General features: G+C 39.5%; 1 protein-coding gene across 1 annotated transcript in view; it reads right to left on the bottom strand.

Annotated features, from left to right (window-relative positions):
* The window catches only part of Parpbp (PARP1 binding protein), a 55,913-nt gene that overhangs the window by 10,431 nt on the left and 22,965 nt on the right, over nt 1-22,517 (bottom strand). Inside the window, exons 5-8 of the mRNA XM_052753033.1 lie at nt 15,767-15,937; nt 14,166-14,320; nt 3,635-3,815; nt 916-1,094 (exon numbers count right to left, since the gene is read on the bottom strand). Coding sequence (XP_052608993.1) covers nt 916-1,094; nt 3,635-3,815; nt 14,166-14,320; nt 15,767-15,937 — 686 coding nt within the window. The remainder of the gene's footprint in view (nt 1-915; nt 1,095-3,634; nt 3,816-14,165; nt 14,321-15,766; nt 15,938-22,517) is intronic.

The following is a 22,517-nucleotide window of genomic DNA, read 5'->3' on the forward strand; positions in this document are numbered from 1 at the left end:
CATTTACAGCTAAAGGCGCTCATAAGGGTAAACTCTCAACTAGGGAGGACAAATGCCTGGTAAGAAAGGGACAAGAGAGAGGGCATTATGTGCACACACTGAAGAAAGGTCATGTAGGGAAAACAAAACACAACTGTCATCTTCTAAGGAGGCAGCGTTCTTAACAGAACCCGCCTGAGCCGCCTACACCACCCATGCTGTTCTCACGTCACATTAGGTTTCTGGTGTTTAACAGCGGTCATATCAGCCTATGGCATTTATTACGGCTGCTGGAGCAACAACGAGGCAGTGTCAAGGTGTTTATGTGACACCAACATTCACTTAGCAAATCTGTCTCCATAATATACAAGGAAGCCAACAAATGCTGATTCTGCTGTAAACATGGTGGGCATGTCCATCCTAGTCTTACGCAGAACAGTGGTCACAAAGAGCGACTTCAAGTTAGGGAGAAGAAACCTTTGCTACTTGTTAACTGAGCTCTCTTGGGAATACTATGCAATCACTCACAAGTCTCGATTCTTCACTTAGACAGTGGGGACACTACTAAAAGGAATTGCTTTAAGGGCTGACATTTAAAACATACCAAAACAAAGAAATATTTTTTACAGCAAAAGACTTAAATGGAACTATTAAAACCCAAACCACCTACCACACTTAAATGTTACATTATAAATATAACTGTGCTACAGTAAAATGCCCAATCTTCCTTTAGCTTTTGTTCACTTTTTCCATATTATCCAGCTGCTTCCAAGTTTCCTATCAGAAGTATAAATTTCTCTGATAATCAACAAGGTAATATATATATATATATATATATATGGTATATATATATATATATATATACACACACACACACACACATACATATACACCTCATGTTAGTCCTTATACACATAGAGCTTGCATATTACATACCTAAAGAGTGTAAGAAGAGAAGTTCCATTGTGTGGAACTGTACTCTCGTCATTATATAAAAGCTCTGCTCTGTTTCTGGTGGGAGCACTGGCTGCATCTTCATCCAAAAGAACCAGTAAAATTTTCACAGCATCTCTGCCACAGTATGCAGTATCATGGTTTATGGCAAAAGATTTTGGCTAAAACAAAAAATATGTTTAAGTTATGTATAATAATCACCCCATTTAGGTGAGTCAGCCACGAATTTCAATTTCAATGCCACTCTTCTTTATTGCTGAAATCACAGAAAATCACCCATAGAAAGTAGATATAAGATATGTAGACATTTCTCCTTATACCACACTGTAATCAATCTTACCAATTTTCAGACATATAAGAATATCATCAAAGGAAGACATTTGTTTCTGAGGTGAATAGCATTAGGCTTGTAAGATGGAACCATCTAGTCATTATCTAGGTAGGGCACAGTGTGGCCTCAACCCCATGACTTCAGCTCTCTATCGCTGTGTGCTTTTTCTCTTAGACAAAAGGGGTGGGGGGTCTGGCAATCTAAAACAAACCCACATGTGCTTAAGATCTAATCACGAGCCAGATGTGGTGGCACACGCCTATAATCCCAGCAGTGGGGAGGCAGAGGCAAGAGTATGAGTTCAAGACTAGCTTCAGTTACGTAAGTTGAAGATTCACCTGGGTTATAATGAGACCCCTGTCTCAAAAAAGCAAAAATAAGGCCGGGCGGTGGTGGCGCACACCTTTAATCCCAGCACTCGGGAGGCAGAGCCAGGTGGAGCTCTGTGAGTTCGAGGCCAGCCTGAGCTACCGAGTGAGTTCTAGGAAAGGCACAAAGCTACATAGAGAGACCCTGTCTTGAAAAACTAAAAAAAAAAAAAAAAAAAAAAAAAAAGCGATGGTAGTGCCTTGTCCACTGAGGTGACAGTCACTGTGCCCAAATATCAGAGCTGCTCTTCCGGGGCCCTCAGGGCACTTGTGCCAGTCCCCTCAGCATTTATCGACACAGTTTCGGCTTCTCTCCCTCCTCTCCCTCTCCCTCTCCTTCTGTCCCTCCCCCCCTCTCTCAGCTTGGGCTACCGATAAACTGTAATGCACAGCTGCACTCAAAGTAAAGCCACGAGTCTACCATGATCTAGTACTTACTATATGGTTACATCACTATCAGAGAGTACCACATTGCTATTAGTACCTTCTCAGAGCCTACCATGATCTAGACTTACCACAGTTTACATCACTATCAGAGTGTCACATTGCTATTAGTACCTTCACAGACCTACCATGACCTAGTACTTACCACAGTTTACATCACTATCAGAGTGTCACATTGCTTTAGTACCTTCACAGACCTACCATAACCTAGACTTACCACATGGTTACATCACTATCAGAGGGTGCCACATTGCTTTAGTACCTTCACAGAGCCTACCAGATCTAGTACTTACCATATGGTTTACATCACTATCAGAGTGTCACAATGCTATTAGTACCTTCACTGAGTGTTATTTGATGGTGATTTCAAGATTCGTGATTTAGTGGAAAACATAAAACTAAGAACAGGTGGTTTGTGTCAGGATTTTGTCTGCCTACAAATGGGAAGCTGGCACTCTGAGTGATCTGAGATGGCAATGGTTCCTGGCTTACACTTGCTGTGATAGCTCCCTTGAGTTTTGTGCCAAGCTAGTCACTCAAAATGTTGGCATGCACATGAAATAAATGGGGTAGCATCCCAGAATCTTACCCATGATGCCTTTAAAGTCAATCTAAGAACATGCTTTTTTGTAGGGAAATAGATAAAAATGATCACCAAGGCCTGTGGATGAAAAAATGAATAAATAGCAAAAGCAAAAGAATTTCTTCATGCACTGCCTGCCATGGTGACACCTAATGAAAAGGGCCTTTTGTTAACCAAATAAACACCACAATGTAGACAGGCACAACGGTTTACACATGGAGTTCCAGCATTCATGAGGCTATGAGAGGACTTTCAGGCCTGTCTGGGCTACGTAGTGAGTTCCAAACCAACCTGGACTACACAGAAAGACTGTCTCAAATAAAAACAAAGAAAGAAAAAGGGAAAAGATAGACCCACTATAATACATAGTCCAAAATTCTGTTCTGTATTTAAAATCATGGTAATTCATTTCTGTAGTAATGATCTATTAAAATCGACTATCTATACAAGAAAGTCAAGGAAGAAGTATATGTTGTATAATCAAGATTCCCAAGTACAAGGGAGACTGAATTGTAATCAACTGGAAATGTAGTTAGTAACAAAACTTACATGGCTCTATAAATGAAAACTAACTTCTGATGACAAAACCTGTTCTAATAGGGCTGCTGCTGTCCTGCAGAGAGATGAGTACTGGGGTCAAAAACCAGACTGTTATTGTACATCAGAGTAAATACAAAAAGAATAGTATTATAAGAACAATTATGAAAAAGTAGCTCTAAGCACCTTAAGTATTCAGTGCTGAAAGACACACTAGAGATTATCTGATGTCTTATTTTAACAAATACATTTTCCCCAAAGATGTTATGATTTACCTCAGTTGAACATAATCCTATTGAGAAAATTAAATCTGATTGCATCACCTTAAAACATAGAAAATGCACTCTTCTGACTCAAGTAGAAACAGCAAACAATTTCTGCAATGAATAGAAGAGATTATGTTTTATATAAAAGGACAATGAAGAATAAATCCATTACCGGTACAGGACTGATGTTGGTGGTGCTGACAGCTACACCTTCTTGAGAATTGATAATATTTTTAATCCTCAAATCCAAATCCCGAACAACTTCCTCTACTGCTTTATAGAAAGGATCTCCACTGCTGTGGCCTTTGATCAGATGCATCTTTATCACCGATAATATCCGACCCCCTGCCAGGCTGAAAACAGAAATAAGAGTGTGCTTGTGATAGTTTTGTAAATGGCAGTAAGCTTATAAGCTTGAAAAATTACTTCTCAGTGTTAACACTTTTCAAAGAACATAACTCTGACCTCATAGATCAAAGAGCAAAGCATTTAAGGAAAAGATAAAAACCATGAAAAACAAAATAAAGTTTTTCTAAAATCCAGCATGGCACAAGTTACAGCTTCCTTGATTTGAAAGCTGAGAAAATATTTTAATTATGTATGAAATATGATGACAGATCAGATGAATTCCTATATAGCTGATATATGTATTTACTAAGACAACAAAAACAGCCACTTCTCAATGAATGCCTGTTACCTTAATCTTAAAACCAACTCAGTAAGCTGCTATTGAGTCTCATAAAGATGAAATACCTTGTCCTAGATCACATGCTGTTGAGGAAAGAAGGCTGACCTGAAATAAATACTACACCACCATGCATGAAGCAGTATTACATACAGAAGAGAAATCAAGCCAGTCAGTACTGATCCAAGCAAACCAAAACCTAAACCTACGGCCAAAAGACAAATGTTTTGTCAACACCTGAAGCCAATGTTTCTTTATAAGCCTAAATTTTGGTTGCAGCTCCTGCTGTAGAGGATTGGCACAGATTCAGTGTGAGAAACACACCAGAGGATGGTCTGTTCGAAAGAAGAAATTAGAGGTGTCTAACAATACACGAGGGCTCTCTGTTGAAGTCATGAGGTACCCCTGGAAAGGCTGTGCCCAGGAAGACATGTCTGGTTAGATATGGAGTCATGGTAACTCTGCCTTTCTCTACCTTGGGAATGCTACTATGCTTCTCTCTTGTAGTAGCATAAATAAAAAACTATAAACTGAAGTTTTCATCCTCGATATCTTATCACCAGGTTATACTTCAGGTATTCTAACAAGTATGTGAAAATATGATTGACTGGCTAAGTATTTGGTCTACACAGAAGAGGAAACATATGAGGCAATCACAGAGAACTGCAAGTCCAGTAATAACTCATTAGCTAGGTCTCTCCCACATTTCCTATCATAAGAATCATATTCAGTTCTGTTCCCAGCTCCTGATCCTAGCTAACTGAATTACCTTCTCCAAAGGGTGCTACATAGCTGCATTTGTACCACAGGGGACTCTTACGCTAAAGCAAGGCGGGAAGCATTTCGTGCAAAACTCAGCTCTGAGAGGGGAATTCTATTCAACATTCTTCAGTATCAGTTTCCACTTGACATACAGAAGAGAGGCCTGGTGTTGACGAACGAATGGACCCTGTTCTATCTGAAGACTTTAATAATAAAACACTCTGGGTATTTCCCCCCTGCAGAATGAGCCTTTATTTTTACTACTTAATGCAAGCTTCATATTTATTTAGTTTTCTAACTGTGCTCGTGCCTTCAACAGGTTCACATGGTGGTCTGTTCCTTAATAAGGAAGCATGCTGCACACATGGAACCACAGGCTCATGCGGTGCTTTTTCCTTCTTTCTTTTTGTTTGGCTTTGGTCCTGGCACTCTCTTAAGGACTTTAGGCCTCACAGGAGTAGCCCCTTGAAGTCTGTATAATATAAAGATAAATAATTCTATTACCAAGAGTTTGGGGACAACCTAGTTTTGTAAGAAATTCTATAATGGTATGTTAAATGTTGTACATTGTGAGTGCCTCTGATCACAGTCCTAAAAATAGGTACTCTGAAGTTTTTAATAGAAGAAAATGTAATTCACTATTATTCATATTACTATTTGCAATATAATAGTACTTAGGGGGTTGCATTTACATATTATCATGGTCTAATCTCTGAGTAGACATCTCACTGAGCTTGGCAAGCCTGGAAAAAAAATATTAAAATATCTGCAGTTTTTCCCGCTGAAAAGAATTAACAAGAGCTGGTGTAGTAAGCTGTGTGTGGCAGGCAAGCAGGACAGGTGGCATTTTTCCTGCAGGCCAGTGTTCCTGGAGTACTGCCTTCTGGGGTCAAGTACTGAGAGAGGAGGAAGGTGACAGGGCAGACAGAGTTCCACACTTGATAGAAATCTCAGGAGACAGGGAACTGGTATGATTCTTATTAGTCTTTTGACTTTCTAATTTGGGAATTTTTTTTGTAAAATATTTCCTATAGAGTGGTAATAAAGAAATAAAATTGTTTCGAATTTATTCATTATATCAGAGCAACACTTCAACTCTACTGCTTATTTTACTATTTAATATTTAAACACTACTGCTCTAGAGTCTTTGAATTTTATAACAATAGAATCATATCACAATCGAATAGTTTTGTTTCTTTTACCTACTATGCCTTACTGATTTGAATTGACCATCAAATACTCTGCTGAAAAGAAATGATGATAGCAAGAACTCTCATCTGAATCTTAAACTGAATGCTAAAACATTTTATAGTTAACTGTTTTTTTGGAGAGGGGTTCTTTGGTCTTTTGCGGGGGTTGTTTTTTGTTTGTTTGGTTTTGGTTTTGGTTTTTGGTTTTTTGAGACAGGGTTTCTCTGTGTGACAGCCGTAACTGTCCTAGAACCTTGTAGACCAGGCTGGTCTTGAATTCACAGAGATCTGCCTGCCTCTGTCTGCCTAGTGCTGGGACTGAAGGTATGTGCCACCAAGTCCCACAAGTTGACTAGGTTTTTCTAGGAACCCTTTTATCACGTTACACAGTCCCTGTTCTTAGTTCATCTTTCGGCTGAGGGATCATCTCTGCAGGGTGGTTATGTCTTCCTATGAGGCCTGCAGTTTGAGCTGTCCCATAGGCATCAGTGGCTGTACATGAGTGCCTGACTTTGATCTCCAGCAAACACATAAAAAGCCTGATGCAGCAGAGTGCACCAGGAGTCACAGATCTGGGAAGGTGGAAGCAGGCAGATCCCTGGGGCACACAGGCCAGCTACCACAGGTGCCAGGAAGACCTGGTCTCCAAATACAATGTGGACAGCTCCTAATTGGGGGGGGGGGGGTAATCTCTGGCTTCCACACACATGTCCACACCCCCAACCACACACACATCCTCACCCTTCCCTCCCACAGAACAGAATCTATGCACACACACAATACAATCCGGTTCACCAAGGTTCACCTCTATTTGGCTTGCTCCATTTTGACTTGTCTCTCTGACTTTTCTTCTTCACCTGATCTTTGGCCTGTATTTTTATTACATTTGCCTACTCATTCAAAGCATTAAGAATCACTTAAATATTATCCAGAATTATTATTTTTTGTCAATGAAAGGGTCATTCCAGGGAATTTGTCTGTCCTACTTCCACAACCAGAAGTCTAGGCTGATTCTAGGAATACTTCCACTTACATAAAAACTTTCTTTTCAGCTGTTACTTTAAACATATTTCTATTTTAAAAAAAAACAGACGAATTGGATGAAATGTACCCAAATTAATCCATAATTAGCACACTGGCATTTTCTGCTTTTTCTGGGAATTACTCTGGTAGTTAATTTCTGGTAGTAAAATCTGTAAAGTCCTTTAGTTTTCTTAATCTGTAAAATATTGTTTAGAATACATTATATGTGTTCTTAAGTCATTCTTTCACTCGGGATAAATATGAATGTCATGCTTTGCAGACTTCAGTGATGTGAGTAATGAGGCCTGGTAGTGACAAGCTGTTACTACTATTCGTAAGGGACATTTTTCTTTTGATGATGAAAGCTTACATATGTTAATGACTTGGTGGCTAGCTACTAAAGTACTAGAATTGACAAATATATATATATTGGCCTTTTTGGAATAAAACTAGTATTAGTTGATCATAGTGTTTGATTAAGCGCTACTAAGGATGAGCATCAAAAAACTGACAGCTACAGAATACACTATGTACATGTATAGCTATTTTATGTATTTTAATCACATTTTAAACTAAATGTTTTATAGTTACAAGTACTGGAGTCTTGTCAAGAACATTTGTGTGATTCCAATCCTGGTTGGTTTTCTCCTAACTAGACTACACTTGTTCTCAAGAGTTGTGAAATGCTATGCATAGTACACCCTACCTGATCCCTCCTTCAACCCCAGTTAAGCAGCCCTCTAACTGATAATGTGAACACTAATGGGGGGATTTTAAGACAGCAGCTACAGTTCACAGGACCTCTGCCAATTAAGGTAATGTTGAGTTCAGTCACCAGCCTGATAAAAATCCTTTTTATTAAAAATGATCTTTCAAGTGGTTTTCAAATTTATCCTTTTATTGAAGTAGCTAGGTCAACTGCATATGTTTATTAAAGCTACAAAGAAACTACCAAAACATTTTTAGTAGAGATTCAAAGGATAATAAACTATGAAAGAATTTCTTAGTTACAAATTATAAGAACAAAAAATTCAAATAATATTAGGAAAAGGTTATCATTTTGGTTCCCCCCATTAATTATATAAGAACAAAGTTGCCAAATTCTCAAGATGGTATAACTCATTGCCAGAATTGTATCCAGGAAAAGTTGTATAAAACTTCTGCTTCAGCTGTTTGCCAGGTTAGCAGCGGCCACCGGCAGACACTCTCAACACTGCTCTGGCTAATTTCTGTATCGCCTCCTAAAGCCAGCCATTAGACTCCCAGTGTCTGGCTGGAAATACAGTTGCTTCCCTCACACTGTTACTGCTAGAGCCTGGAAGCGCCACAGGTTTTTAATCCAACGCTCCAGGCCATCCATGCTATGCAGTGGTTTTTTAAGATGAATAAAAACTTTTGGGGGAAGTAGAATGATACTAAAAGTACAGAGGGAACTTGAATGGAAAAGTGGAAGGAAGAATGAGTTATTCCCAAAAGACACATTTTTTTTCTTTGCTAATTTAGATAAACATTATAAGTAGCATTTAGATGAAAGAATAAAACTGTAGTTCCTAACTCCATCACACTTGAGTCCCTGGACAGAAAATACAACGAGGTGGGTAATGAAAAGCACAATTAAAAATTAAATGAGTGGAAGAAAATACTAAGCAATAATATGGACAAATACTGTCATGTAATTGATTACTGTTCATTTTACTAAATAAAGTAAATTTATTTCCATTATATATTCAAGAATTTGATAACTATTTGCTTTAATATCTTTAAAAATATTTAAAAATTAAATATGATTAAAGGCACATAAGTAATATCAAAACACTTCTGAAGTATTTTCAAACAAAAAAATAATTAACAATGCATGAGACAGGTAATTTCCAGCCAAATTAATATTCTGTAGCCATATATTTATTCCAATATATAACACAGGTATGCATTAAAAAGCTGTGTAGTAAGTTTAAAGTACAGCATTTTGAAATTCTTAACAATAGACCCTAACTAATTTGTATAAGGTGACATTTCCAAGACATTTTTCAGGTAAAAGTACAGCATGCATTTTATGGTGGCACCTACTGGCAAAGTGCAGAAATGCAGCCAGCTTCCCTAAGATGGCCTCATGAAAAGCTGGCAGAGGATACTAAGTGGCAGTTTGGATTTTTCCATTTTTCCCCTTCTTTCCTACCTACCTATTGTCCTTCTTCCTTAGACCCAAAGGTTATTATAACGCCTCCTTTATAAGAGAAGCATAAACTTCTCCTCAGATGCAAGAAGACAGATATCTTTATGTCTTAAGTTGTAAGGTAGCGAGAGAAACAAAGGATGAAGTAACAGGAGTGGAAGGCAGGAGTTAGATTATACACAACTGTGCACATCAGCCAAGACTCCTGAGACTTTATCCTGTAGCAAGTGTGGAATCCCTGAAGGTCTGCGTCACGGTACACCAAAAGCCATTGCAGGAAGATCACACAGGCTTCAGTGAGCTAACAGGATACAGCAATTCAGGATTAGGACAGAATGAACAACTCAGGGGAAAAAGCCCAGTAAAACAGGGTAAGGACAGATACGGACAGCAAACACTGGAAATAAGGCAGTAGTTACAGGAACACAGACAAGAGAAGATGGGAAAATGTTTAAGAAAAAACAGTAAGCTGAGGCAGCGGCAGAGGGAAAGGACTTACAGAGGTGTGAGACGTGGGTAACTGGAGGGGGAAAGGGTGAATCCACCCAGGGGGCAAGCAGTTTTTCAGAGGAAGACGACAATTAATCTTTGGTGCAAGTTACATTGGCGCTACTCTGAGGCACCATCTAGGAGATGCCTGAAGACATGTCTTGGAAACTCACTCGGCACTGAAGTTGGGTTTCACCACGTAACAGATTAGTAAGAATTTCCACATATGAAGTTGGAGAGGTAGAAAATGAGAGAATGACATCACAGAAGCTATGAGGAGAAGTTCTAAGAAGTGATTAAATACGAGGAGTCAAAGCACTCCAGATGGTAATAAATGCAAGATCACAGAGGACCACTGACAGAAGAGCGGGGAACGAGAATAGTGTGAACTGCTCAAGAGTGAACAAGCACATCACACTGGATCAGAGACTGCTGTGGCGAGCACATTAGTGAAGACAGGAGCTCTTACAACAGTTACTGTTTAGGGAGAAATGTGCATCAACACTGCAAAGACGGAGAGAAAAAGAACACTGATTTCTCATGAATCTGAGCAAAAGGATGGAGAACTGGACAGAAAACAGGTTGCTGGGATTTTCTTACTGTCTTTATAGACTATGGCTAAAGTGCAAGTCAAGAAAAAGTACAAATGAAAGAGAAAAGGCATAGCCAATGGAGCGTAGGTCCAGTAGGTGATCTACACCCCCACATCTGGCGCACGGCAAGGTTGTTACCCGCTAGATGAAGCTCAATTGTAACATTTTGTTAGGCCTGCTTTCCTGACACCCTTATCACAAGCTCCCACAAGCCAGGTCAACCAGGCCCTCCCTGTACCTCTTCCAGCTAATATTGCATACATAGGGTATGTTGTTAGTTTTTATAGTTTCACTATTTTAAATTACAAAATTAACATATACTTACTGTTTAAAAAGAAGAAGACAAAATTGTTTAACTGGACTATTTAGAATCCCACTTGAAGATTCTATTTAGATACCAACTTCCTTAGTGTCTTCCTCAGAAGATGGAGTAAGTATTCATTATGATCAAACTGAAGATGTCACATAAATGGCTGCTAAGTTGAAGAAATATATTCTCTTATCCTGAGTGTCTATAAAATAAATGCATCTCTAACCATTTAGTCTATTTTCCCAACCATATAGTCCATTAAAATTTTAACAGATTCATTGGACTGAATGTATGCATTTATTTTAGCTTTCTCCCCAAACCTTACTGAAGTCAAAAAACAGTAAACCAGATTTTTTAACCCCTACAGGAAAATAAAACAAAAGACAATACGGTAATAGCACAGACATTCCATCAAAGCATGGAAAGACAGATAGCAGACAGATGAGCACTAACTACCCAGAACAAAGACAGATAAACGTAAGTCACTGCTCAGAGAGAATGAAGGAGCACTTGGAAGACCCTCAGAAACAGAAGACCCCATAGGAGGGCCTGATTTCAACCAAGGATGTTGAAAATTTGACATGTGCACATGAAAGACACACACCCCGAGCTCCCCTCTCATTCTCAGCAGTCAAGCCAGTGTGCCTCTTCCACCATGGCACGGAAGGCGGGATCACTCAAGAGGACCCAGACCCAGGGGCAGCGAGGACTGAAAATAAAGGCAATAAAATGGTACACAATGAACTGTGAGCTCAGTGTCAACAAGCACATCACACGGCCAGAATTTCGGCTTTCAGAGACCAAGGCATAGATCTGTGGATAATTTTGGAAAGACGCAAAGAAATGATGTACAGTTATCTGACTTCTGCAGAGCTAAGTCCCTCACAAAAGGGCCAACTGACCACCACGCTATAATTAAGTCCACTACACAAAACTGCTGATTGGCTTTACAGGGCCTCACTTTTAAACAGGAAAAGAAGGGTTGGAATCACCATATCCTCTAAGAATACTGGCCAAAAAAGAAACTCTAACCAAAAACTCCTAGAAAGCAGATAAAAATGTTAAATTCTTTTCTTCTTGCTTTTTTTCCCCACCTTGAAGGAAGGTCACACTGGAACCCTGGCTTGCCTTGAACTCCAGGCAACTTTCTTGTCTCACCTCCCAGGTGCTTCAAACAGGTATGAGTGATCATGCCCAACTAAAGTTAGATATGACTAATAATCTTAGAAAGATAAAATACAATAAGGCCTAGAAAGTCCAATGTGAGAATAAAGGTGTTTGCTCCTGCTTGCTTTTATTTATCCTATTTATCCTATTCTTGTATCTTTATTATTGGGGGGGGCGGGACACGCATGGCACTCATGTGGCAGACGGAGGACAACTTCCAGGAGCTGACTCTCTCCTCACAGAATCCAATGTAGTCACCGGGTTTGCACAACGAGTGCCGTTACCTGCTGAGCCATCTCCCTGTCCATGTGTTTGCTTTTCAGAAGAAAGCCTCTGAGCGAAGAAGAGCTTAGCAGTGGAAAGTAAAGCCATGAGGTTCAGGGAGCAGGGCAGAGGCAAGGAAAACTCACAAGGTGCTGATGAAGACTCCAGTCAGCACTCTGGGGCAGACTCGCAAGCAAAGGTAGGGGGAAGTGATGACGGAGACTGTGCAGAAGGAAAGTCTCCAAGGCAAAGGGTGACTAAGGAAATGGACCAATATCAACGCAGAATTTGTCAAGCTTCATAACTAACTGATGAATAAAAATAGGAAGCAAATGACAAGAAAAAGTAGATGTTTTGAATGTGAAATCTCTCTCTTAAACTCATATTTGAACACCTGGTTCCTACCTGGTAGAGCTATTTGGGAAGGTTGCCAAACCTTTCTGAGGAAGTGGTTCACTGGGGGTGGGTCTTGAGGCTTTATACTATGGCCTCACTTCCTTTGGACTCTCTCCACCTTCCTGCTCTTATGGAATAGGTGTCCACTAAGACACAATACAATTGAGAACAAAATCCTTAAAGATACGGACTTTAGGGCTGACAAGACAGGCTCGGCGGGCAAAGGTGCTTACTGCCAGACTTGACAACCCAAGTTCAACCCTTGGGATCCACACGGTAGAGAACCAACTCTTGGAAGTTGTCCCCGACCTCTATTCCCATGTCATGGTACACATGTGCCCCACCCCATCCACACAAGCACACATATACATTATGTAAAAAAAAGAAAACAAATATGGAATTTGAATCTTGGAAAGAAGTTCCTCAGAATGAGATAAAAGAATATCTGCTGTGGAATATTACTTTAACTATGTAAAGATATGTTGCATTTGTTTGTGCTGCATTTGTTTAGTTATGTAAAGATGTGTTGCTGTTTCACCTTGCCTGCCTAAGGCACCTGATTGGGCTAATAAAAAGCTGAATGGCCAATAGCTAGGCAGGAAAGGGTTAGGCAGGGCTAGTGGGCAGAGGGAATAAGTAGGAGAAGGAATCTAAGAGGCAGAGAGAGAGAGAGAGAGAGAGAGAGAGAGAGAGAGATGCCTAGAGCTAGCCAGCCAGGCAGCTGCCAGACAGAGACAGAGAAGGACATATAGAATGAAAGAAAGGTAAAAAATCCCCAAGGCAAAATGTAGATGAAGAGAAACAGGTTAATTTAAGTTATAAGAGCTGGTGGGACAAGCATAAGATAAGGCCGAACATTCATAACTGATAATAAATCTCCGTGTCTTGATTTGGGAGCTGGCAGGCAGTTCAAGAAAGCCTGCTACAAATGTCTACTGCAGACTGAACTAATTCAAGTCCAAGCTCTGCTACAAAATGACAGTGTAAGCCAGGGTAAATGCTTCAGTCTCTTCATTTCTAAACCGAGAATAGTAATGTTATCTACCATGTGAGGCTTTTATTATTATAAACCAAACATCTAACACATCTATACCATTAATGAAAGTCTATCAGATTTAAAAAGAATGTTTATCTCTAATATAGAAAACAAATCCTAGATAAACCAAAGATTTGTAGATGTAAGAAAATAAAAAAATAGCAAAAACCAAATATGAAATTCATTATCTTTTCAATTGTCCTCCTCATTCTTAGTATTGGTTTCCTTTATTGATAAGTAAAACACTTTAAAAAATTACTTGATTTCCAGTTCTGAAAAATCTGTCTCTTCAATATAAAGATAAATAACAACCATCTTCACTAAACAAATTTAATTTAAACACAACATTTTGTTTCCACACACACACACATACACACACACACACACACACACACACACACACACACACACACACACACACAAGTATCATAGCAAGGCAGAAATGTAGAGAGGAAGGTTATGTAGTTATGATTTATCCATTTTGATATTTTATTTCCTTATCTATGCTTTGCTCTGATACTTGGGGACTTCAATATTACCTTCATTCCTACCTCTGATTCTGTAAACTTTTAAAGACAGACTGACAACAAACATTTATAATTTATAAATTATTACCTTGGATTGGGTATCTCTCCAAGAATTTCATCTAACTTGTCAATGAAATTGATAAAATCAGACAGCCCTTTTACATGTGCCCGCAAAGGATCTGATGGTGATGGTGCATATCCTTTCCCTCCAAGCTCTAATGTTCTAATAAATGATGTGGCCATCTGTGAATGAAAAAGAATGACTTAGCAATCTTTAGTGATTGTGAAGGCTAAACTACAATATGCTTAATAAAGCTGAGTACGTTTGTGTAATCCCCGGCATACAATTACATTGAAGAATATTTTATGTATCATGTCACATTTTGAGGAGCAGATAATCACAGGAGTAAGTGCCATGTGGATTTTGTGCTACGTAGGCAGGATGAAACCAGCAGCAATTAGCTGCAGGTGAAGACTGAGATGCTCAGTCAGATGACAGAGCAAAGATGAAAGAATATAGTCACATTCTTAAGGGCATTGACTATACAGACTTAGTTTATGAATATAGTTTCATTTATACAGATAAATGGCTACTGAAATCATTACATAGAACAAATCCATTTTCAGTGTCAACTACTCTGTCTTATATGGGTCCAAATTTTTATTTTACCTTCGCTATAAAAAAAAGATTTGTACTAGATAATCACTAAATTCCAGCAAATTTTCACATTTCAGGATAAGCAGTTGAAAGACCTGTCTTTACACTGATAAAAATACATATTTGATAACTATACCCAAGAACATCTCCATCAAAAAGGTAACATGTTCTAAAAACAGTATCTTCCAAATTATCCTGAGAAAGTCACATTATGGAATATCAGTGACTTGTGGTCAAACAGCCTGAGGAGGAACAACAGACGAAGTAACAAGGTTGACTGTCTGTCTACAAGGCAGGAGAAAGTTCTCCATGGCAACAGACGAAGTAACCAGGCTGACTGTCTGTCTACAAGGCAGGAGAAAGTTCTCCATGGCAACAGACGAAGTAACAAGGTTGACTGTCTGTCTACAAGGCAGGAGAAAGTTCTTCATGGCAACAGACGAAGTAACCAGGCCGACTGTCTGTCTACAAGGCAGGAGAAAGTTCTTCATGGAAGGACTTCTCACAGCTCTTGAGATGCAGACACGCATTGTGTAAACTAGCAGCATATATACCATGTCCGTAGAGTGTGCCCTCAGAAACACTTATTCAAGAAGCGTTTATCAAAGCCAGGCACAGTGATACATGTTTGCAACCCTAGCACTTGTGAAACAGAGGCAAGACAACCAAGAATCTGTGGGCAACTTGGGCCACATAGCAAAGCACCACAAAGGAAAGAAAGAAAAGAAGGAAGGAGAAAAGAACAGGACAGGAGAGGGAAAGTGTACATTTATTTATTAGTGCTAACAGTCTATAGAACATATTTATGTAGGAAATACCGCTTTATAGAAATCCTCCCTTGCTGAACTTGGAAGTCACAGGAAAAAATAAAAAGCAATGGGTTTTCAAATACAGAGATAAAACATACATTAACTACTTAAAAATTGTTTCATTATAATGACAAGAAATCTACATTAAAGTTCACTGCTTAGGGAGTCTTGAAGTGTAAGAATCCTGAAATGTAAGAATCCTGAAAATGTAAGCACCCATACCAAAAACATAGACAGTTGTTTCTCTCGAGCAGCATGCTTCAAGGTGGTGAAGGCCTCTCTCCCCAGTCCTCGATCAGGGACGTTGAGAACATGAGCCAGAGCCAGGTCATTCTTGGAATTCACTAGCAGACCCAAATAGGAAAAGAAGATTTTCCTTGCCAATAGCCGTACCTGCACAGTAAAGGATTCATTATTTTCTTTATTTCAGTTGTTCTAGACCTCTTTTCTATATACAGGAAGAATACATAGAATCATGTAATAATGATACTGCATCCCATTCTTTAGGCAAAAAGAACGGCCAAACCAACTGGGAACAAGTTGGATAACCAACATATTCTTTCTTATGAAAATGAACTTAATAACAAGAAAATACTAACTATGGTGATTACTGGAAAATTGCTCTTACAGAATGACATAAAAGATACAGTTCATAGAGGCCTTTCTGCTGAGGTTCCATCTTATTCCTCTGCATAAGCCTGCCAGGAAATAGCAGCCGATGTCGCAGTTTCCAGAACCTTAGAGTGAGAGTGGTCCAGCCACCGGACCCAAATCTACATCCCATTGCATCACCAGACACAGAGCTAAAATTAAATGCTTAAGTCTTTGAGTACTAGATACTGACTAGTACTAAATCAAATAACTAAAGATCAAAATGAATAAAATAAAACAAATGTTTAGAAAACAATGACACTTAGTGAGTGTTGACATTAACTGACCTTTGGTAGCATTAACAGATTTACTAGGAAAAATGTAAGCCTTATAAAACCATACTAACTGTATGAGAAAACTCTTAAGAATTACTACACAGTTACAGTAACCGAGAGAGAGAAGTATGTGCAGAAAGACAGATGCACAGCTCAGTGGAATCTGAAAAGAGCCCAGAAGCAGACAGACAAAGACACCACAACGAAAGTACAAACCAGGAAGTGCCATCACTGGGGTGGGACAACACACCTCCAACAGTCATATGAAAACAAATGAACCCCAACCAAAGCTCACACCTCTTATGAAAAGTAACTCAGAATGGCCCATAGACTTAAATGTACAATAAATATAGTTGGACAACTTTTGGAACTAAACGCAGAAGAAAATCCTTAAATCCCAGACCTAGGCAGAGAACTTAGAGTTGACACCAAAAGCACATTCAAGGGCAAAAAGAAAGAAACAAAAAGAAAAGAACAATTAGATCTCAGCAAAATGGAACTTTTATGGGCTCTCCTCAAGTCCCTTTCCTTTCAACTATGACCATCACTACAGCTCTGGAATTGTTTGTTTCTAGTTCTCGCTCTCATATCATACACTTGAGATCTTTCGCCCAGATAACAGATTTACAGATGCTGAGCTCAAATCATGGTCAAAAAAGAAATTCATAAATGCTCCAATAACACCAGAAATCTGAAGCCCCAGTAATGTATCATCTCCAAACTCTAAGAAGGTCATTTCTTTAAATTTTCTTAGCCCAGTATAAGAAGTGGAATACCTCCCTATGTTGGCCAAGGAGACTCACAACACCCCCAAAACAATACAGGCTACCAACACAGCTTCTGGTTGCCTATCAGAACTAGATCATCTGCTGAAGACACAAAAGTTTGGTTGCAGGACATGGAGTAATCAAATTGGAACTGGACTACTTGCTAGGTTTCATAGTTCCAGAAGGTGCTGTGCAGACTACTAGCAGGGAAAGGTTGTCAATGGTCTTACCTAGCTAGCAGTGTACATGCCACAACACTGGCATGCTAGGCAAGCTGTGCCCAGAGGTACAACAGTGGTGTGAACGTTATGGGTGCAACCGGACACTTTCTGACTGGTTTTGTGACTCAGATTACAGAAGGGAATTCATGCCTGGCACTATAAACTGTTCAAAAGCCTGTGACTGAAGTTGACAGGGCCAAGAGAGGTGGGAGAGAACTATTCATGTTGTTTTACTAAATGCATATGGTGTCATGTTGCCAAACTACCCTCTAAATATTTATGTTTGTATGCATAAACTAGTGCTGCCCTCAGCCCAAGTCAGAGAGTCTCTGCAAGGAGCAACAGTTAATGAAGAGGCTCACAGCTGGTCAAAGTACTGAGTTTATTTAGGTGAGTGCTCTGGCCTAAATGAGACATCTGTATCAGCCACCACCCCAGTTCTTCCCAGGGCTCAGGGAACATCCAAGGAAAAGGGTATATATAGAAAGACTGTACGAGTCTGAGAAGAGGGCAAGAATGTAAAACTGTCTTCTCAAACAAGGTATGGCTGCTACACACACACGAACCAACAGGGGTTGTGAGTATCTCCACCAAACCTGCACCATACAACATTCCAGTATCATGAAGGAGGAACACACAGGATTCCCACCCCTAGCTGAGGAACTATGGGCAGTTCATTGCTGCTGGGTCAGATGAGCTGTTTTCCTACAGGATAGTCCATGGTAAATAACCACATACCCATTACCAGGCAGGCAACCATAATTCATCTCAGTGGGTTATTTTTAAATGCATGAAATTAGGAGGCGGGTGTTGAGAAGAAGATTCTAGATGGAGTTGGAGAAGGTTAAGAGAGGAGAGTAGGAATGGAATGAATATTCTTAAAATGCATCATATGCATATGTAGTGGTTTGAATGAAAATCCATTCCCCCCCACACCCTGCCCCAGGTTCATATATTTGAAAGCTTGGTCCCCAGTTGGTGGAAATGTTTTGGAAGGATATGTAGGTTTTTCCTGGTTTTACGGAGCTCTGTAGGTGGTACCCTGCAGCTTCAAGTACCTGCCAGCTGGGGAGGAAGCTGAGGGTAGCAGCCACCCAGGCCTTTGGAATTTGCCCCACGCTGGGCATCAGATATTGGTGAAATTATTAAGGCCACTCCATGTAGTTAAAATGGAGGTTTATTTTGTGGGGTAACTCACAAATGAAGGGATAGGTAACAGGGTCTGGGAAAGGTGTAGCGCAGTCCGGCGGTATTCTCTGGAGAACTCTGCTCAGTCTACCTCCAGCGTCCAGGGTCCAGGAAACAAGAGAGCTGGCACATCCAGATCTCAGATCTCAGGTCTTCAGGGTACTCTCTCGGCCCCACCTTGTAGGCGTGACAGTTACTGAAGCCTCAATGGGTTTGGAACTTCCAGATCAAAGCTGGAATATCTACCCACTACAAGCCTATATTTTAAAAGACAATTTAAAGACAAGCCTTTGGATTATTTAAATGTGCAAAAGAACTTGAGCCCCTAAAAGGCTACTGATGCCTTAGCAGATGGTCCTACACCCATGCTCATATAGGCAGCACTGTGTGGACTCAGTGGGCTTAAATATACATATTTTAAATATATATATGTACATATATATATAAAACATATAAAGTTGGAAAGGAAAAGTAGGGATGGGGAAATAGGGGAGGAATTTGATGAGAAGGGATAGTAGATTTGATCAAAGCATATTATACATATATATATATATATATATATATATATATATATATATACATATTTTTTTCAAAGTCAAACTTTAAGCTTCCACACCTACAACTTGCTCTTTAAGACTTGCAAATTCCATTTCTCTGATCTGTGCCGCTGGGTAAACACTGGGAAAGTATCTTGGAGTCCTCACAGATGAAGGGCTTCTTTAAACTCTGGCTGCAGCTGGACCTGTGCCCTCTCATTATGGTCAGATAACATGGCAGTTATGGTTTCTGTGCTCTTGTATGTGCAAGTTAGTTTTTAAAGCATCCCTGAAAAAGCAGTCCATAAATACAGTTATGACATCCAGAAGCAAGAACGTAAATTGAAAAAATCCACAAGGCTAAAGCTTTAGCAAGGCACCAAAAGGGAGAGTACAATTCTATTTGCTTAATACACCAACTCTATCCATATCACAAAATACTTGCAGTTTCTGGGAGCTAAACAACTTTATTTATCTTCTTGACTGCTTCCCGCTTATTTCACTTTCCTTTAATTTTTACTGAGATGCAAATATCCAACCTTAATTTGAAGTCAGGAATTTAGATGAAAAAAAAATTTTTCCTTGTTAAAAACTTTCCTTGCTAACACATAAATGTTTGTATATGACAAATGATTGAACTAGAACTGATATACTGATATAATTTTTTTCTTGCTTAATGCCCTGACAAGAGAATATTGTATATTGTATACTACCTCAGAATTTCTAAAGCAACAGTTTAACACTTTAGGGGAAAATAAAATAAGAAAATAGAGTATTTTTTAAACTCATCTTACAGTTCCATGAGAAGATTTTGGTGTGCCATTAGTAAATGTATTTGATAATCAGAATATACCTCTGCAAGACTGCATCCCCAAAAGTCACTTTGGAATTTAAGTAAGCTGATTTCTAAAAACGCCTTTAAGTCAGGCACAAGCCTAAAAGGGTCCTTAGAACGGAGACAAAGTACCCAAACTGAAGAGAGGGAGGGAGATGTCTGCAGGGACGGGAACAGCGCTGCAGAACACGGGCACACTAAAACAGAGAAGGCACAGTCAGCTGAGGGTTCTGGAGGCGCCCAGTGAAGTGTGTGCACTTGGGTAACTCTACTTTGGGTGGCTGAACAGTATGAAAGGGTATTTTTTACGTCGTTTTATAAAAAGCAGTCTGTTTCACTGTTTCCTCAAGTTCTGTTTTAAGCTATGTGCTAGCACAACTTCGCTGTTGTGGCAGAGGGAACATGCGTTCCTCAGAGAATGTTTCCAAAGCTGACTGATGTGAGGAAGAGCATCCCCTTCCTGCTAGTGCTGAGACTTCTCTTGATGCTCACTTGGCACAAATTCCTTGTGATGTGAGCATATTCACTTTTATGTCTTCATCCCCCTCCTCCCATCAACAAAGAGCTCCCTTAAAAGCAGAGGTCCCTTAAGGCCTGACTCCCTAAAACTAGCTTTGGTAATGTCAGAGATGGTGTTCCTCCTCAGGACAGTGGGTCCTTCCCCACACTATCGTCTGCAGACTGGTTGTTCTGCCGTTTTCATACACTTCCTGAAAGTCAGGGTCAGTCTGAAAAGCTGGTAAGCTTAATGTGCAAAACTTGGCCCTCACTCAGCTGCCTGTTCAGGGTGTTAAATGAAGCCTTCATCGGACTTTACAGAAGCTCTCTGTCGTTTTCACACATGAAGAAGGTTGAAAGTGGCATGCTGTTAATGACTGCCTATGTTTTGCCTGAAATAGCATGATTATAGAAAGCATATTTAATAAGTGAAATATAGCCCAGGGCCAGGTAGAGGCTAAGCACATGTTCTACCACTTAGCTATACCTCAAGGTACTCTCAGTGTTTTTAAAATAAAGAAACCATATGGAAATAGTGAAATCCCGTCACTTTCTGAATAGTATAATCCTTGTGACAGCTAGTCTTTTGGGATACTGGTGTATATCTTTAAGTCAAAACAATAAAGCTTACATTTTTTTCACATACAAGACATTCCTCTTTTTTGAAAGACCACAACAGCAATTACTGTGTCCTCCTTACAGAGTACTTAGGAGAGAACAGAGACACTGGGCTACTGAGGTAGGTGTAGTGCTCACCATCAAGCCTGAAGACCTGAGTGTGATCCCCAGATCACACAGGCTGGGGGGAAGGGAGCCAACTCCTACAAGCTGTCCTCTGACACCCACAGGCATGTGTGGTGCATGCATGCATACACACACACACACACACACACACACACACACACACACACAGTTTTTAAGAGAAATATCAGAGGCAAGATCTGTAAGACAATACTCTGTTCTGATTTGACATTTAGGAATATACTCATTAAGTAAGAAAATTTTGATTAGTATTTTATAAAGACTTAAGACAAGAATAAAAAACAAAGAGAAAGCAAGTAAAAAAATTAATTTTAAGCAAGAGAAAATAGTGATAAAAATCACTAAAAAGAACCTGGTATTCTGGACAGGAATATTCATGGTAGGCCTGGGATTTTCTTATACCAGAAACAAGAAAATACTCAAAAATCTTACAGGGTATATGGAAAAAAAAAAAGACACAGAAGCTAACTTAATGAGGCTCCCTCAATTTTAGCATTAAAGTACAGCAAATTTTAAAGCACTGAATAAACAAACAAAGACAAATAGAACAATTATGTATCTAGTTTACCTCTAATGTAGCTCCATCACATCAACTCCTAAGTTGATAGAGGAGTTTAAGCAATGACCTTCCCAATTTTAGAGAACTGTCTTTATCCCATTAGACAAGGTGAAGCTTGGGGTGACTGAAGGTGATTAATGAAGACATTGCAAATAAGAAACTCAGGGTGCTACAAGTGCTGGGCGAAAAATAAACAACTGAGTCAGGCAAGAATCATCACTGCATGCATTAAAAACCCACTGGGTGAAGGGTTGCTGGGAAACAGGACTGCTAAGGTAAAGACAGAGGACCTTCTCACAGGTCTTTGGTGATGACTGCAAAGTGGAAACTAACTTTTATACTAGAAATCGGCCAGTTCAGTACAACCTGAACTTCTGTTTCCTAATAAAATATTAACACTAAATCTTAACTTACAGCCTTTATTAGAGATACAACAAATAAGGGACAAGGTAAAGAAGAACAGCAGAGTATTAAGGAGACAAAGGAAAAAGGGAAATTAGGGAGTCCTTCAAGACTAAAAGAGTCAACAGAGACAACAACTATTTTAGGAGCACATGGAGAAATTAGACATTGGCTTATCCTTCCTTCATTTTCAGGAAATGCATGCTGAAGAATTTCGGGCATACATATGGCACAGGATTTTGGTAACCCTTAAATAAGACAGAAAAAAGGGAAACACAG

This window comes from Peromyscus californicus, unplaced genomic scaffold, assembly GCF_007827085.1.
Source record: "Peromyscus californicus insignis strain IS unplaced genomic scaffold, ASM782708v3 Scaffold_24__1_contigs__length_46423439, whole genome shotgun sequence".
In the NCBI taxonomy this organism is placed as follows: domain Eukaryota; kingdom Metazoa; phylum Chordata; class Mammalia; order Rodentia; family Cricetidae; genus Peromyscus; species Peromyscus californicus.